Source organism: Camelus bactrianus, chromosome 10 (assembly GCF_048773025.1).
Source record: "Camelus bactrianus isolate YW-2024 breed Bactrian camel chromosome 10, ASM4877302v1, whole genome shotgun sequence".
NCBI classification, from domain to species: domain Eukaryota; kingdom Metazoa; phylum Chordata; class Mammalia; order Artiodactyla; family Camelidae; genus Camelus; species Camelus bactrianus.
The window spans coordinates 35,431,600-35,449,038 of NC_133548.1; the positions used below are offsets into that span (position 1 = coordinate 35,431,600).

Sequence of the window (17,439 nt, forward strand, 5' to 3'; positions counted from 1 at the left end):
TGTTATTAATTACTTTACAGGAAAATATAACTGAAGTTATAGTCAAATGATTAGGAAAAAAAATTCACCCTTGGAAAAGAGCCATGTGTATAATTAGGGTGGTACTTTTCTTTTTCTTCAGAACTACTCTGTTTTTGTAGCTATTGCAGTATTTTGTATGTATAGAATCTTTTATCTTTGTAGCCACTATCATATTAAACTGTCCTATAACATTGACTTTAAAATAAAAATGATCATATATTTCTAAACAGTGCTTGCTCAAAATAACAATTATGCAGCCTTTCAACATAATCACTCAAATAATAATGAAATATTTTTAAAATCATTTGTCTAGTATTTTTAGTATGGATATTTAAAAACGTTTCTTTAATTATCAGGGCTTCAAAGACAATGTCTACCGTAAAAGACGAAAGTATTTTGCAGACTTGGCTATGAACTATAAACAGTAAGTGTATTATAAAAATAACTTATCCAACTTTGAAATAATAAACTAAATGAATAGAGTAAATTATACTCATTTAGTAAACAGAAAATAAGTGCTACTGTTTATTGAATGATAATTCAAAATAACTTCCTCTCTTTATCTCATCAGTGGAGACCCCATTCCTAAGGTTGAATTCACTGAAGAGGAGATTAAGACCTGGGGAACCGTGTTCCGAGAGCTCAACAAACTTTACCCAACCCATGCCTGCAGGGAGTATCTCAAAAACTTACCTCTGCTTTCTAAATACTGTGGATACCAGGAAGATAATATCCCACAACTGGAAGATGTCTCAAACTTTTTAAAAGGTAATGAGCTAATTGATTTTAAGGGGAATGTTGGACTCTGTTTTTCATTATGACAGAATTTTTAATAGAGGAATAAAGTTCAGTTGTAGAGGAGGTCAGAATTTTTTTCTCCTGTCTTGGAGAATTGGATCCAGTATTGGGCACCACTTCTGAAGAGGGACAGTCATAAGTCATAACCTGGAGCAAGTGTAGAAGAAAGTGAGCTGAATTATAAAGGGACTGGAAAATGTATCCTATAAATAAAATTTGAAGGACTCTTAGGATGTTTAACCTGGAATTTTAGGGGACTTTACAGCTTTATTTAAGTGTTTGAAGGTCATCGTGTGTAATAGAGGGATTACTATGTGGCCCTAAGTAAAGGACAAATGGATAGAAATAGCAAACTTTGGGCTCAAAATGGGGAAGATTTTGCTAAAAGAACCACTTGAAAATGGAACAGGCTCATGAGATAGTTCTGTATCCATGGGAATGTTCATGCAAAAATCCCACACCCACTCGCAGTATTTTCTCTGTTTTCTCCTTTGCTTTGCAGAGCGCACAGGTTTTTCCATCCGTCCTGTGGCTGGTTACTTATCACCAAGAGATTTCTTATCAGGTTTAGCCTTTCGAGTTTTTCACTGTACACAGTATGTGAGACACAGTTCAGATCCCCTCTATACCCCAGAGCCGTAAGTACTTCTACTGCAGCATCCGTTCATCAGTATGGTACCTACATCATGAGTTTTTGGTGAAGATCAAGTGAATTAGCACATGTAAAGCATTTTGAGTGGTGCCTGGCATGTAGTAATACACGCTCCATTCTCTGTACGTGTTGGCCATTATTATTACCATTATTAATCGACAGCCTGCTAGGTGCCAAGTGCTGTTCTAAGCATAGAGGATGTAACACTGAAAACAATCAGACAAAATTTTCTACCTTCATAGAGCTTATATTCCAATGGGGGATATAGATAATAAACAAACAGGTAAATATGTATGTAGAATGTCTGTTGGTTTTAAGTGCCATGGAGAAAAATAAAGCAGGGAAAGGGGATAGAGGTCGGGGTGTGTGTGGGTACTTCTGTTTTGAAAAGGGTGATCAGGGAAGGACTCGCTGAGATGGTGACGTTGAGCAGAGACCTGATTTGTGTGTGGAGGGAGTGGCGAGATGTGGACATCTGTATCTGTGTGTACTTGTGTGTGTGTGTGTGTGTGTGTGAGTGTCCAAGGCTTTGAACCAAAATAGTTTCTTTACTGTAATAGTGTCCTTTGTGGTCCATTTCCAAAGTAATACCACCTGGTCAATTCAGGTAAAAGTAAGATCAGATTTTGGTTTGATTGAATGGTTGATTGTGCATTTATGTTAAGCATCACAGTGCAACAGACTGTGATGTTTGTACCTCTTTTTCAGAGATACCTGCCATGAACTCTTAGGTCATGTCCCTCTTTTGGCTGAACCTAGTTTTGCTCAATTCTCCCAAGAAATTGGCCTGGCTTCTCTTGGAGCTTCAGAAGAGGCTGTTCAAAAACTGGCAACGGTATAAATCTGGAAATAGCTGTATACATTAGTAATTCTTAACTGGGGTGGGATGTGGGCATTTGTGTGGTTTAAAAAGATGTATTCAAGATGACCATTAGAAAATTTGTCTTTGCTCATAGTTAATTTAATTTAATTTAATTTAATTTAATTTAATTTAATTTAAATAATTTAAATAACATTAAAAGAGGATGGAAAAATTTAAGGTTTATCAAAAGAAAACATGAGCTTTAAAAAAAGGTAGAGAAATAGAGAACATGAGTACAATAAGGTTAATAGTTTGTATGTCTTCTTCTTTTTAGTAAAAATGACAGGTTCCCTAAAAATGATGCTAAAACTATTTTTGAGCACTAGGTACAAGACAACATGCTGGAAACACGAAGATGAGTAAGGCCTGGTTCCTACCTTCAAGGAACTTATACACAGACAGTTATGTTAGAATGAGAACAAGTCTCTAGAGAAGTTTAGGCAGAGTGCTCTGGGAGCACAGAGAACTGCTTGGGGAAGGTTTCAGGAAGATGAGCATCTGGACTAGCCCAGGGAAGATGATTAATGTTTTCACGTGCCAGGAAAAGAAGAAAGAGCATCTCAGGAAGAGTGCACCCAAGGACAGACAGGAGGTGCTTGGTGTATCTGGGGAAATGACAAGAAGCTGGAGCAGAGTGTGTGAGGGTGGGGGAGGTGGTGTCAAATAGACTATAGATGGATAAAACAGTGCTTCTCAAATTGTGGTCTGGGGACCCCTGGGGGGTGGTCCCTGAAACCCTTTTGCAGAGTTCTGGAGGAAAGATCTATTCAAAATGCAAAGTAGATTTCAATGTAAGAGACAGAGTTCTTAGATATGGTTTCAGATTCCACGTTGCAGCTGCACTTTAAGAAACTACTACTTATTGAGTTTTGATGTAGTGTCAAATAAGAATATCCACAATTATCTGAGAAGGCTATTATAATATTCAGCCTTCTTCCAGCTACTTATCTGTATGAGGGTGAATTTTTTTCATATACTTGAACCAAAACAACCTATTGCACCAGGTTAAAAACAAGCAGATATGAGAATCCATCTGTTTTCCAGCCAGACATTAAACAATATTTAGTCAGACATTAAATGTAAAACAATGCTACTTTTCTCATCTTTTTTTTTGTTTTGTACAATATAGTTACTTTTGATTAAAATGTTATTTGTGTTACTATAAAATGGCTTATATTTTAAAATTAGTGAACATTTTAAAATGTTCTCAGTTTATATTTTTAATATGGTTAATATGGCTAATTATAACCCACATAAACAAAAAGTATTTGTGGTCCTCAGTAATTTTTAAGAGTGTATAAGAGTTCTAGGAACAGAAGTTTGAGAAGTCTGGTTTGGAATGAAGCCAGATTGTAGAACTATTTGTGAGCTAGTCTGGGGGTCTTGGAGTCTATTCCAGGGTACATTGGGTCAGTGACTAAGAGTTGTAATTTGCTTTAAATCCAGTCATTCAGGATGTGAAAGTAATACTGCTATCTTTTTGCAGTGCTACTTTTTCACTGTGGAGTTTGGTCTGTGTAAACAAGAGGGGCAGCTAAGAGTCTTTGGTGCTGGCTTGCTTTCTTCTATCAGTGAACTCAAAGTAAGAGTTGTAAATCTTTGCACATAACCATATTCACTTAATATAATTGATACGACCTGGAAGTTTTGGATCTGAACAAAAGCTTACTGTGGAAAATACTTGGGGTGGCGGGAAATATTACCTAAGAGGCATTTTTCTCTATTTCCTAAGTTTTCTGAATAGATATAAATATCTATTCAGAGGACTGATAGATCTTTTAAGTTAAAAAAAAAAGTGTTTTAAAGCTTTTGCTCACAAAGTCTTGCTGTTTCCTCACCGCTTTTGGTGTGCTAGCAATAACTTCAGTAATTTCTAGGGAATTCTTTGAGATTTATTATTTATCCAATAAAGGAATGAACTTATGTTTATTGAGTGATGGATATGCAAGAAATATTGTCCAAGGTACAGTCTTGCTCTCAAGGAGCCTACCACCTGGTAGTGGGTGCAAGTCATGTATAGGAATAAGTGTGCAGGGTAGAAAGTAGATGCCCTAATGTGGGAATAAATAAAGACCCTTGGGCACCTCCTACATGGAGAACAGCTTTAGAACAATGGAGATGATCTTGGGGCATTTACAGGGAACAGTAAGTCATTTATTTTGCTGGAGTATATTTTGGATTAAATAGAACCGTAGGAAATAAGTTTGGAATTATAGGTTCGGCCCATTGCATTAGTAACACATTCAGAGGTATGGTTCTGGCAGTTGCATGTGGATTGTGATCTATGAAAATTTCAAAATTTCAAAATATTCTTTGATTCACTGACTCCTTGTCCTCTAGCATGCACTTTCTGGACATGCCAAAGTAAAGCCCTTTGATCCCAAGATTACCTGCAAACAGGAGTGTCTCATCACAACTTTTCAGGATGTCTACTTTGTATCTGAAAGCTTTGAAGATGCAAAGGAGAAAATGAGGTAAAGTATATCTTCCTTATGCCTTAATTTTCCTCTGCAAAAAAGAGGTCCAATAATGGTAGCAAGTCACAGAAGTAAGCAGCTGGATAATTAGAAGCCCACCAGGCTTCTTCTGCCTGTAACTTATCTCCCTATCACAGTAAATATTTAGGGTATGTTGTTTATCATGATGTTCAGTGTTGCAATTATGAATCAGATACTTTGAGAAATTGGTTTCTTCCCATTCCTTCCCATAGAGAGTTTATAATGTAATATGAAAAATAAACTGTATACAAATAAAACAACTAGGAAGCCTTTGAGAGATATAGATGAAACGGGCAAAAAAAACATTGTTCTGCATTTTTTTCAGGAGCAATTCATTCCAGATGGGGTAACAGGGAAAGCTTAATGGCATTTGGGAAAGGACTTGAAGTATGCACAGGATTTAGATATGTTAATTTTTTGACTAATGGACACTGTTTAGTTTTCATTATTTTCCTCCTAGAAATTGATTGCTTCTCATTTGTTTTCTTAAATAGAGAATTTACCAAAACAATCAGGCGTCCATTTGGAGTGAAGTATAATCCATATACACGGAGTATTCAGATCTTGAAAGATGCCAAGAGCATAACCAGCGCCATGAACGAGCTACAGCATGACCTTGATGTTGTCAGTGATGCCCTGGCGAAGGTCAGCAGGCAGCTGAGCATCTGACAGTTGCCAGCCTAATCCCGAAAGCATCTGAGCATCAATTCAGAGGCCTGTGGGCCAGCTATTGCTTTGAAGACCTGGTTGTGGAAGGACAGCAGCCAAATATTCTCTACTCCTATTCTTTAATGGACCACTAGTCTTTGAAACTTGTACCTGGATACTCTAGCCACTGTTTTTTTTTTTTTTTTTTCAGTAATGGCGTTAGTGAAGTATAATTCAGATACCATACAATTCATTGACCACTCTGGTTTTCACAAAGAATTTGCTTGACCCAATGGATAGATCTAGTCCTAGCCTGATTCTATTTTCCACAATCCTTCTTGAGTAAAATGACCTTTATGATCACTTAAAATACCTTGATGGGCATTATGGAGCTGATCCATATTGTTACCTAAGATCCTCTTATTTCTAAAGTATCTTACTTACCAACTGAATTTGGGCTGAGCTTGGTCCTAAATTTAATAGGAAACCAGCTGTCTCTGCTGCTAGCCTGAGCAAAAGACAGAGTAGTAGCCTGAAGCATACCTAGTAAAGAGCAAGTAGTCTAGTTTCCTGTGTAGTGTCTTGCAGGGAAATAGGAAAAGCTAAGTCAAGAAAGGTTGGCTTGCGTATAATCCTTAGGTCCAGGCAAAGAATTTGGGACTTTTTTTTAAGTAGGCACTAGGAAACCCATTCCCAAGTGACTATCCTCTTTGAAACTCTTTCCTTTCTATGGCATTGCATGATGCTGGTTTTGTTTTAGATTATCTGTCCTACTCATGGGACCAAGGGGAACTTGGTGGGGGTGCCACTTGCAAAGCCCTGTACTCAAGCATGCAGCCCCAGGGGTTGTCCTCAGGTTACCAGGAGACAGTTTGTCAAAGGGAGAATTCAAACTGAGGCAGTTGAGAGACGCACAAAGTTAAATTTGTAAAAGCAGTCCCAAGCACTTTATTTCCAAGGTATAATGTGAGACTATACATAGGAAGGCCAGTCATGAGGGTCGAGGGTGGGGAAATGGGTCGGAAATGGTGTAAGATAGGTCAAGAAGAGCATTTTAGGACCAACACTATAATAATGAAGGTTGCAAGCACTGGGTTTTATGTGGTGTCAGCGGGGTAGTACAGGGCGCAGGCCTGATATACACAGGTAAAGCTGGACTCCCCAGTACTGCCTTCTTTCCTCCCCCTACCTACCAAAGGAACACTTTCCTCAGGCTTCTGTCTTTGGCCCTCTTCTCTCTGCTCTCTGCTCATGGAAAATGTCATCCATGGTCATGGCTTCAATTCTTGTTTCATATGACTCATATATTTGCAATTCTAAGACCCTGACATCTGTCTTGATTTTTTGCCTCTTTAAGTCCAGCTGCCTCCTGGATATTTCCATCTAGATGTCCCAAATTAGGCCAGTGTTGTATAACTTCTTGTGGCACCATTCATGTAGAATGAAATGGGGCTGTGCAACGTGGTAGCCCTGCCAAGTATCTCAAAGTCTATAGGTCCAAAAAGGAACTCAGAATCTTATGCCCCATCAGCTCCCTCTCCCAGTGACTTCATTTCTATTAATGGTATATTAAGGGTCATATTTTCAACCAATTTTTCCATTCTTTTATCAGCTTCTTAGAAAACTATGCTCTTAATTTTTTTCACATTAATAGTCAAATTGTATACCATTTAACATGTTTTATTTCATCAGACCACTAGATACTTAATTCTTTTTAGATCTCAAAAGAAATTATTTTAAAAACTCTTAAAAATTTATTTCATTTTATGTTATAAAGTAAATAGAATTAGGAAGATTAATTCATGCTACTTCAGATTTTTATATTACTTATAAATTTTAATAGTTGATCAACAGTTACATATACCTTTGATTGTAGCAGATCTAAGTCAGCTAATCTGAACCCATTTGAAATATTGGTTAGGTAGTTTGTAGTTATATTGGTTAGGTAGTGAAATATTGGTTAGGTAGTGTGTTTGGTTGCAAGGAAATCTATTAATCAAACCATGATAGATAACAAATAACAGCAAATTATGCATACTATATCCAGTTATTTTCATACAACTTTGATCACAGTAAAGAATCATAGTTACTGAATTTTTAAATGATAATATTTCAAATCACTCTGTGACTAAAGCACACTAAAGAAAATGTTAGAGACATGACCATTATAATTCACATCTTCAGAATAATGGAAATATTTAATGATTGACTTTAGCTCTTTCTTCTAAGCTCTGACTTTGTGATATTTAGTAAATGAGGAATCCTGAGAGTTTTAGAGCTTTCATGCATTTTAAATATTTTTCTTCAAAGCTTCAAGGAATATGTTAACAGTTACTAAAACATGAGGAAAGAATTGAACCAAAAGTATGGTTCATAATTTCTAATCAGTGAGTTATTAGTTAGAGACATAGATGGTATTTTCCTGACTTTTGAAGAATGTTCCAAAAGTGGGTTGCCAGAATGCCTGCATTTCTTAATCTGCCTATTTTGTCATTTGGAGTTAAACAGTAGTAATGACACACCAAAATGTGCAGATTTATAGTTCATTTTTAAGTTCACTTGCAAACTGAAAAAATTAAAAATTCTAGAATTCTCTAATGGAACATGTAATAGAGGTTATATATTAATTTCTAGGAAACGTATAAAGATACCGTAGTCTATTTCAGTCTAGTCTTTATTTTACTATATAATATACATCTATGATTTGCTAGTTTGTTATTCAGCTGGATAATAAAAGGACACAAAATTTGTGTTCTCAACAAGGATTTATTTTTTGTCAAACGTATGCTAAAAACTGATTTAAATATATATTAGCAATTTTGGTAGCTTCAGAAATCTGTAACATCCTTACACTTCTTAAAAAAAAAAAACCTATGAATATGAGATATAAAGGAAGTCAAACACACCTGGAACCTAGTAACCACTTTTTGGAGTTCTTGATAAAGTCTTAAAATCATTTTCCTCATCTGTAAAAGGAGCTAAATCTACTTCACTGGGTTATTGTAAGAATTGTACTGTGGGAGGACTTTGTAAAAAGAAATTTATTATCCATATGTAAAGAATCATTAATCTCCTAATCAGAGATTCTTCATAGCTTCTGGATGATTTTAATTTCCTCCAGAGAGATTGAGCTTTTGCTTCTAGCAGGCAGAATATAATGGCAGAGGAAGATTGTCTTAGTCCAATTAGGGATTAAGCCAATTAATTTGAAGCTATGTTTTAGCTTTGCGAGGGCTGATCTATTTCCATTTTACCTCTACTTTTAAGGTACAGCCCTTTAGGGATCCCAAAGGAAAGCTATGAATGTGAACCAGGGCTTCTCCATGGGGACCCTGGACTCCTACTTTTCTCCCTTCTTATACTCTCATTCCCCCTGGCCCCATAAAATTGCTAAAAGTACTCTTCAGTTTCTCAGCTTTTCAGCTGCGGCTTTCAGTCCAGTTTCTTAGCCTGCATGTCACTGCTTGCTAATTAGCAAATGCCTCTCACAGAAAAGTAGTGCCAAATATAATCTCTCAGCTTTTAGATCTTGGACCTTCAAGTACTGGCTGCTTTGATAGCTCTCCAAAGACTTGAAACAGATTTTTAAAATATTTTCCCCCAGCTTTTAAAATTGTTTTTGGTGAAAGAATTGGTCTGCAGCTAGCAAATCTACCTTTATCAAAAGTGGAAATCTGACCTCAGAGTAAATCATTTAACTTCTTTGAGCCTCAGTTTTCTCATCTATAAAATAATTATTCTAACAATACTTATCAGTAATATTGAGAGAAGCAAATAAGATAATCTAACGGGAAAAATTTCCTAACCTGTGTGGTACAGAAATAGGCTGTATGGCTCAAAATGCTTTATATTTTCCTCTTATGGGGAGAGAAGGCATCTGAAAATGATACCATCAAATAATTTAAATCCACCTCCATTCAAGAACTCCAGCTCACCCAAGCTGCTAATGGGATGACCTAGTTAGTGACATGTGCAACATCTCAGCACTTCCAAGAAATTGTATTAAGGGATATAACATAGTAATATAATTGTAAGTTACCTTAAGTACTGATGCATGTACATTCAAGGGATAAAATTGGAAAGCAACTGTGTTCTCCCAGCCCCTCTCTCTATTAAAACTGACTCTGGGTAATTCCTCCGTGTCCCTTTGGATGAAATTTCAGGTCCCTGCCTTGGATTTTCTGCTCACTCTAAGTCCTTAGCTTCTAATCTCTCTCTCATTTCAGTATTTTAAAATTCCTGTCTTTTGTAAAAGTTCAGAACATTACATTTTAAGGTTAAAGTTTTTCTTCTCTAGAACAGAGAAAGGAAGAGGTGTGCTTTGCATCTTTATCTTCTTGCTCCTCCTTCCTTGCTCATGAGGATGCCTCTGGCTCCTCTAGGATTGGGAATAGTGATGGGGAGGAGAGGTAAGGAGTAGGAAGTTCTTTTTTGGTCTGATAATGCTGAGTTGGCATATGTGTTTTCTGTACTTGGTAAATATTTAATGATGACTCATTCTCAGGTGTTTTGAAAGACCTTCCCACTTCTTATTTTTTGGGATCTCTTGATATGGGTAAATGTACCTCTCTGATTGGGCTGTTGAATTCATCTTCCTCAGCCTCTAGGAATATAGTGGTGGGCACTCTTCTGGGTGTCACTTCTCCCCTCCAGAAATTCCCTTGATCTGGGTCTAAGACCATCCATCCGCTTGTTAATTTACTCATGAATGGGAACACTTATAGGGGAGATACTCAGACATTTTTTGTCTTGAAAAACTCTGGACATGAAAGATCTCTCCAAAGCATCAATCTCTCTTTGCTCAACTATCAGAGCAGTCATCTGGCCACAAGCCATTGAACATTTCTCAGCAGGAATTGGACAGCAACCTGCCCAGGCCCTAATCTGGAAGGATACATACCAAGCTCTCTTATTGGCCCTGCTGACACATGCCTTTCCTTAGACATGAGATGGGCAGGACTCAAATCACACTGACAACTACTGCCACATATATTCTATCAAAATTCTCTCAACCTTTCCAACCTCTTTCATAGCCTGGAAGTGATACACTGGTTTCTAGACACCTCTTACACAAGTTCTGCTTTGGTGGTCTTGTGCCTCACTTTATAATGTGAGAGGAATTGGCACTTAATATTTTAGAGTCTCAGCCAAAAAGGAGAGGGGAAGGGTCCCATTTTTACATCCTATTACATATGCTTAAAAAGAATGGTCAGAATTTAAAAAGGCTACTCCTATAAAACAGTCAGAAAACACAGTATAGTTTTTTCACATCACGTTTCCTTGAGAATGAAGAGCTGCATTGCCTCTCTAAAGTCTGCAATTTTCTTAGCATGGTTCTCCATGTTCAAAATGCCACAGGCTGGAGAGGTAAAGGTGAGGTGCTGCCCTCAAGTGGTCTTGACAGGCAGAAACATCAAGGACTGGGTGGAGTGAAAGACAGGGAGGGGACTGAGTGAGAGGTACCAGAGACACTCCCCAGGGCCTCCCAGGCATAAGTAATGAGTACTGGAGGCTTGGGTCAGCAGAGGGATCAAGAACTCCTCAATATAGACTCTCATCTTTAATATGACCCCATATGTACTGACAAGATAATGTCTGGCTTGGAAAACGTGGGTTATGTACAAAAAAGCATGAAAAAGAAAATAAAAACCACCTGTAATCCACCATTTAGCGTGTGTGTGTGTGTGTGTGTGTGTGTGTGTGTGTGTGTGTGTGTGTGTGTGTAAAATTGGTATAATAGTTACTTCAATGACATATCATGAACATTTCCCTTATTTACTATCTTCCAGACGTGTTTTTTAATGGCAGCTAGTATTCAATTTTACACGGTCATATAATTTAATCAATTTGTTTTTGGACTTTAGTTTCTTTAAGTTCTTTATTATTTTATGTAACCCCATAATGAATAACGTGCAGTCTAAGGTTTTATGCATAGTTACTATTTTTTTCTGGTGATAAATGAACTTGTTAGGTAGCTTAGATAGAAATGAGCACTGGGCAGGAGGAGAGGAAGGGGAAAGGAACAATCCAGAACACAAGGAACCTGATGTCAATCAATCAGAGCGCAGGGAATCTGAGTTGTCAATCAAGCAATCAATCAATCACTAAATCAGGATATAAAAACAAGGAAAACGAGGGAATGGCACCATTTTTCCTCTCTTGGATTGGCCCGCTCCCAATTCTCGGGAGTGTATTATGTTTTACTTTTTTAACTTCACTAATAAAAATCTTGCTTATATCATGCTTTCTGTCTCTCGTCAAAAATCTTTTTTTCGGGTGACTAAGAACTAAGGTAATTCTTATTTCCTTTTCCTGGTAACAAATTGAATTGGAATTACTAGCTAAATATCTAAGTACCTATCTTCATATTCGTAATATGCATTGCTACATTTTCCTTCAGGAAAACTGTACTTAATTTAGTTCCCTCTAGCAGTGTACGAGGGTGTCTGATAAAAGCCATTTTATATGAAAATCTTTGTTGGGTGAAAATTATCCAGTTATTACCTTGATAATCAGAATCTGGGCCAAGGCCATTCTGGGAACGCTGAGGGTTAGAAGGCCGCCCTGGCAGGAATCCACGATAACCAGCCTCTTCAGGAATCTACGAGGGCGGGGTGTGAGTTCCCGCTCCGTGTCAGGCGCTAAAGGCGACACCAACGACGTAAGACACTACACTGGCACCAAGAAGCTCCCTCAGATTTTGCCAACCGCACACAAAAGCAGGCCCAAAGACAGTTCAGCCTAGACGCTGGGTCGGGACCCTTGTCCATCTTCTCCCGGGCTCGTCTTCCCTGATACAATCCCTGTCCTGTCAGCCACTCTTGGCTGTCGTGGGATTCTAGGGAGATAAAGAAGGAGCTTTGTGAACTGCTAAGCGCAGTGCAATCGTATAAAATTATTACTAAAAATACAGTGAGAGCGGAGAGAAGTAGTAGCAGAGGTGCCCGGCGAGACAGGAGGCTGGGGGCGGAAACGCTCAGAGCGCGCCCAGGAGAGTCGACTGGGAGGAGGTTCCGGGGGCGGCTGCTCGGCTCCTGCCCGCGCCTGGTTAGTGGAGCCTCGAAAGCGCGGTCCGCGGCCCCTCCTTCCGCTCGGGCCCCTTTCAACCACAGACCCTTCCGGGTGCGGGCCGTATGCCGCCTGTCGCCAGTCCCTCCCGCGTGCTGGCCCCTCCCCCTGAGAGCCCCGCCCTTGCGCCGGCCCCTCCCCCTGAGAGCCCCGCCCTTGCGCCGGCCCCTCCTCCTGAGAGCCCCGCCCTTGCGCCGGCCCCTCCTCCGGAGAGCCCCGCCCTTGCGCCGGCCCCTCCTCCGGAGAGCCCCGCCCTTGCGCCGGCCCCTCCTCCGGAGAGCCCCGCCCTTGCGCCGGCCCCTCCCGGAAGCGCCGGCGGAGCGTCCTCGCATGGAGCGCGAGTGGAGCGACTCGGAGGCCGCCCCTGCTGCGGCCGCGCTCTTTGCCTGGGTACGTGACTCCGCCCCCGGGCCGGGGCCGCTGGGACTGAGGGGCGCACAGACGCTGGGAGCTCCGGGTCTCGGGGAGGGCGGCTCCGGGGCTCAGCGGCCGAGGTCCGAACCGGGCTCTGTGTTGCAGTATTTTGGGCTGGGAGCTGAGGAGGAGAGCGCGGGGAGGGAAGGGTCTTCACGGGGTGACTTCGGGGCTGCTGGCTGGTGGAGTCCCGACCGGAGGGGCTGCGGCGCGGTGGGAAGAACCTGCCTCCAAGGCAGAGTGTCTGGTTTCGCTCACGACTTCAGGCCCGGAGAGCGCCGGGAAAGACAGCGTGGAGGGCTCTGTGGAGAGAGCTGTATGGATCCACCTGTGCTCCTTACCCGCCCATTGCCAGCAGGATGGAGCCCTTTCACCAGCCCCACCCCAGCCTGGCGGGAGCATCCTTTGGGGTGAGGCCTGCGGTGTTGGGCTGTGCACAAGGCGGAGACCCTGCATAGTTGCTGATAGTCGGCTGTGACTGGATCTTGCCTGCACTGGGGGCGTGGGAGTTTGCGCTGGTGTTGGTTTGACGCGAGCATTGAGAGATCATCTTTATGTTTCTTGGCTGGGAGAGAGGAGGTCTGTGCACAAGAGTGTGTGGCAGGCAAGCGACCAGATGCGCAGGAATAAGCAGACGTAGTGTCTTGTAGTTCATGGCACATATCACAATTGTAATGAGATGTGTAACTTGTTAATGTCAGTCTCTTTGCCTAGAATGTAAGCGTCATGAGGGTGGGCACGGTGCCTGTCTTGTATGGTGCCTGGCTGGTGCCTGGCACGTTGTAAGGCGCTCAGTAAATTATGTGTTGACTGGTGAGTGAATGAGTACCTGTTGTGTGCCGAGCTATGTACTGAACTTTTGGGGAAAACACAAGAGTGAAAGTCTTGCAGCTCTACTGTTGCAGGGGGTGCGGAGGGTGGGAGAATAAGACCTTTATTGCTGTTAAAACCAGTATGTACTGACTAAAAAATGGTAATTATCAGTACCAGGCAGCATTTGTTGAATGTAAGGCTGCTGCCTACTAGAAGGAGAGTGTGGTGTGGCCTGAGGTAGTCTGGCTGTCTGAAAGCCTTTGAGGTGACACTTGAGCTGGGGGTGAAATCAGGGATTGGGTGTGTGCCTGGTGTGGGAGTTTTTCCCAGGCCAGGGACTGGGGTCTCTGTGGACAGAGGAAACATCTGACAGAAAAAGCCCTCAGACATGGCCTGGTCAGTACTGAGACAATAATATCGTTGAACCTAACCTCATTGCTGTGCTTGGAGGCTTGCTGGTGTGTTCTTTCTGCGGCAATATCTGTGTGGAGGGGTGTATTTGTTCGTTAGGGCTGCATAACAGAATACCACAGACTGGGAGGCTAAAACAATGGAAAAGTATTTTCTCACAGTTCTAGAGGCTAGAAGTCCAAGATCAAGGTGTCAGCAGGTTTAGTTTCATCTAGGGCCTCTCTCTTTGGCTTATAGATGGCTGCCTTCTTGCTGTGTCCTCATGTGTCTTTTTCTGTGGGTGAGAGCATCCCTGTGTTTCTTAAATGCATACCAGTCATATTGGATTGGGGGTCCCACCCTTATGACCTCATTGAACCTTAACTACCTTTTAAAGGTTTTGTCTCCAAATACAGTCACATTCTGAGGTACTGGAGGTTAGGCTTAGGGAATTAATGAATTTCAGTGAAGCACAATCAGTCCATAACAAAGAGATTTACCTTTTGGAGGGGGGTGGATGTGATGTCTGGAGTGTTTGTAAGGAAGGAAGGCAAATACAGCTGTAATAGGTTGTATTACATTTTCCTTCTGTTTTGCTTTATTATGGATATAGGGCCTCTTGATGTGTTACGAAAATTTGGTGCCATAATTTGAATCCCATGATGCTGGTGTATCACTTTCTGTTCAGCAGCCTGTAGCCCTGGTAAAGGGGCAGCATGGAGATCTCACAGCTAACAGAGAGATCCTGTGCATATGTTCTCCACTTCACACTGTGTGGGTCTTTCAGTTGGTCTTTCCTAGGTAGGGATTCATATGGTCTTACATTCATTCACTGTGAAATATATGCACACCTTTTCTGGGCCAGCACTGTTTCAGATGCAGGGGAAACAGCAGTGAGCAAAACAAAGTTCCTGCCCTCATGGAGTTTACTTTATAGTGGGGAAGGTAGACAGTAAATGAGTAAATGTACAGAATGTAATGTCAAGGAGTGCTGTGAAGAAAAATAAAGCAGAAAAAGGGCATAAAATGATAGGGGTGCTATTTTAGATAGGGTCCTACAGTTAGCTTCCTGCTACATAAGCTCTGGGCTGGTTCACCATATATGCCTTTTTTTTTTTTTTTTTTTTTTTCAAGAAGAAATATGGTAAAATAAAGGAGCGGGCCATTCGACTTGTTGCCTACTCAGCTGTGTGACTGTGGAAAGTTACTTAACCTCTCTGAGCCTTAGTTTCTTCATCTGTAAAATGAGAGCGATAATGCCCCCTCCTCTGTTGTGAGGATTAAAGGTGAATGCCCAGCACACGGAGAAGCACTCAGGAATTGGTAGCTAATATTGCCCCCGAGGGCCTCTGGGACCTGTGTCCCTGCTTGGCTTGCTCTTTCAGCATGGAGTCTTTGCAGCCCAGGATAGTGTGGAATAAACCTCAGGGGCAGGAGTTTGTGTATATGTATGCATTTTTTTGTAGTTACTTTAAATCACTTCCTCATTCAGGTGTCTTCAAAAACAAACACATTTTAAAGGTTTTACTACTCATCTCTAGGAAGAACCAGGCAGCAGTAAGTGGTTGGAGAAATGATAAGGATTTCCAGATTCTTCATAAGATCTTCCCTGCAGGTCCACAATCCCTTCTCTTAATTTTGAATACAAAAATCTCTGAAAACCCCAAACTGACCTGACGTAAGGCTATTTATAGTCTGTGCCCGCTAACTCAGTATTTGTACTATTTACTGCAGAAATAATACTCTTTTTCTTATGTGGACCTTGCAGCAGTGTATATGATCTATATACAGTATTGCTTTTCTAAAGTCTGCAAAATTCTGGGTCTGAAATAATCTGGCTGCAAGGGTTTCAGATTAGAGATTCTGGACCTTTATGGTGTAATAACAATAACAGACATATTGCCCACCAAGGGGAAATCTGTTTCCTTAGAGAAATGTCACCATGTGAGTCTTACAGTCACAAAACGTTGTACTTGGAAAGGCCCTTAGAGATCATCGCCAACCTCTTTCACTGTACAAATGAAATAACAATAATATGCCCTGCTTGAGGGCACAAAAAGCTAGCTAACTTTGATTCCAGAAAGTCATTGCCAGTTTTCCCGGTGAGGGTGTGGGCAGAAGGGACAAGAACTAGTTCTAGTGCAATTCTCCCTCACTTTGTTCCCATTTTTCTTCATTATTTCTTTCTTTACCTTCCCTAAATAATTAGCTTTATCAGAAGGAACTCCTGTGCTGTCCCGCAAAGGCAACACATGTGCTCTGGGACACTGGCAGGGGAAGGTGAGGAGTATCACTGGTTAAGTTGTGGACACTGATGGCTCCTCTCACGTGGAAATCGTGGTGTTCTGGGGATGGGGCCACCGTCTAAGTATGGATTGCATAAAACAACTTCCTAAGAATGAGCCTATGAAATCTCATCTGTTCTAGGCTCTGAGAGGGATGTCAGATATCTATCAGATGAAAGATAGATTCAAATTGACATTTGGGGTTCCCAAATTTTTCATCCTTGGCTTGTTTATCCCTAGGGTGCAAATAGCTATGGACAACTTGGCCTTGGCCACAAGGAAGACGTACTTTTGCCCCAGCAACTGAGTGACTTCTGTAAACCTGGATGTGTCAAGAGGATCACGGGAGGTGGGGGCCACTCTGCTATTGTTACAGGTAACTTCCTTTGAGAATATAGTCTCTCATTTTCTTATTTAGACATTTTCCCCTAGAGTGTTATATTGCCATCTTTCAGCCTTTTGTATTTTGCAGAGGAAAGCATTTTTGTGAAGGAATCAAATCAGAGAATCCTAGATTGTCAGAACTGGAAGGATGTCAGAGATCTAAGCACCCCTTCTCTCTCCCACCGCCCCCACCCTTCTCCCTCTCCCTAGAAATGAAACTCAGAGAGTAAATTTGCCCAAGATTACAAGACAAATAGTGGCAGAGTTGCAACATGCATTACATTTTATTCCATATATTTCTATTTAACTTTCACATATGAGTTAGAAGTCTTTGCAGTTAGGTTGAATATTCCTTGAGAGCAAGAACTTTGTATTTTCCTTAATCTTCCCTCACAGTACCTAGGGTAGTACTTAACAAGTACTACAAGTGCTATAATATTGCAAAAGAGGGCCTGTTGCATCCTGGTTAAGAACATGAGCTCTGGAATCAAACCACCTGAGTTCAAATCCTGGCTCTCTTATTTATTAGCTGTGTGGCCTTGGGCGAATTACTTAATTTCTCTGTGTCACAGTTCCCTCTGTTACATGGGGATAATAATGGTGAAT

At 40.9% G+C, this 17,439-nt stretch overlaps 2 protein-coding genes across 10 annotated transcripts in view; both read left to right on the forward strand.

The window, feature by feature from the left end:
- Positions 1-11,723, forward strand: part of TPH1 (tryptophan hydroxylase 1) — a 37,783-nt gene extending 26,060 nt beyond the window's left edge. The window contains exons 6-12 of the mRNA XM_010964791.3: positions 378-445; positions 593-789; positions 1,322-1,457; positions 2,180-2,306; positions 3,820-3,915; positions 4,674-4,807; positions 5,326-11,723. Of these exons, the coding sequence (XP_010963093.1) occupies positions 378-445; positions 593-789; positions 1,322-1,457; positions 2,180-2,306; positions 3,820-3,915; positions 4,674-4,807; positions 5,326-5,500 (933 nt within the window). The 3' untranslated portion in view covers positions 5,501-11,723. The remainder of the gene's footprint in view (positions 1-377; positions 446-592; positions 790-1,321; positions 1,458-2,179; positions 2,307-3,819; positions 3,916-4,673; positions 4,808-5,325) is intronic.
- A 1,062-nt stretch (positions 11,724-12,785) lies between these two features.
- The window catches only part of SERGEF (secretion regulating guanine nucleotide exchange factor), a 200,615-nt gene continuing 195,961 nt past the window's right edge, over positions 12,786-17,439 (forward strand). For 8 of the 9 annotated variants that reach the window (XR_012509668.1, XR_012509669.1, XR_012509670.1 and 5 more), the window contains exons 1-2: positions 12,786-12,937; positions 16,690-16,825. Coding sequence is in view for 6 of the 9 variants with exons in the window: in XM_010964793.2 (XP_010963095.1) it covers positions 12,878-12,937; positions 16,690-16,825 (196 nt within the window). In the remaining 3 variants the exon portion in view is untranslated. Of the gene's footprint in view, positions 12,938-13,086; positions 13,372-16,689; positions 16,826-17,439 lie in introns of those variants that run through there. The other variant, XM_074372283.1, reaches the window with a different exon arrangement.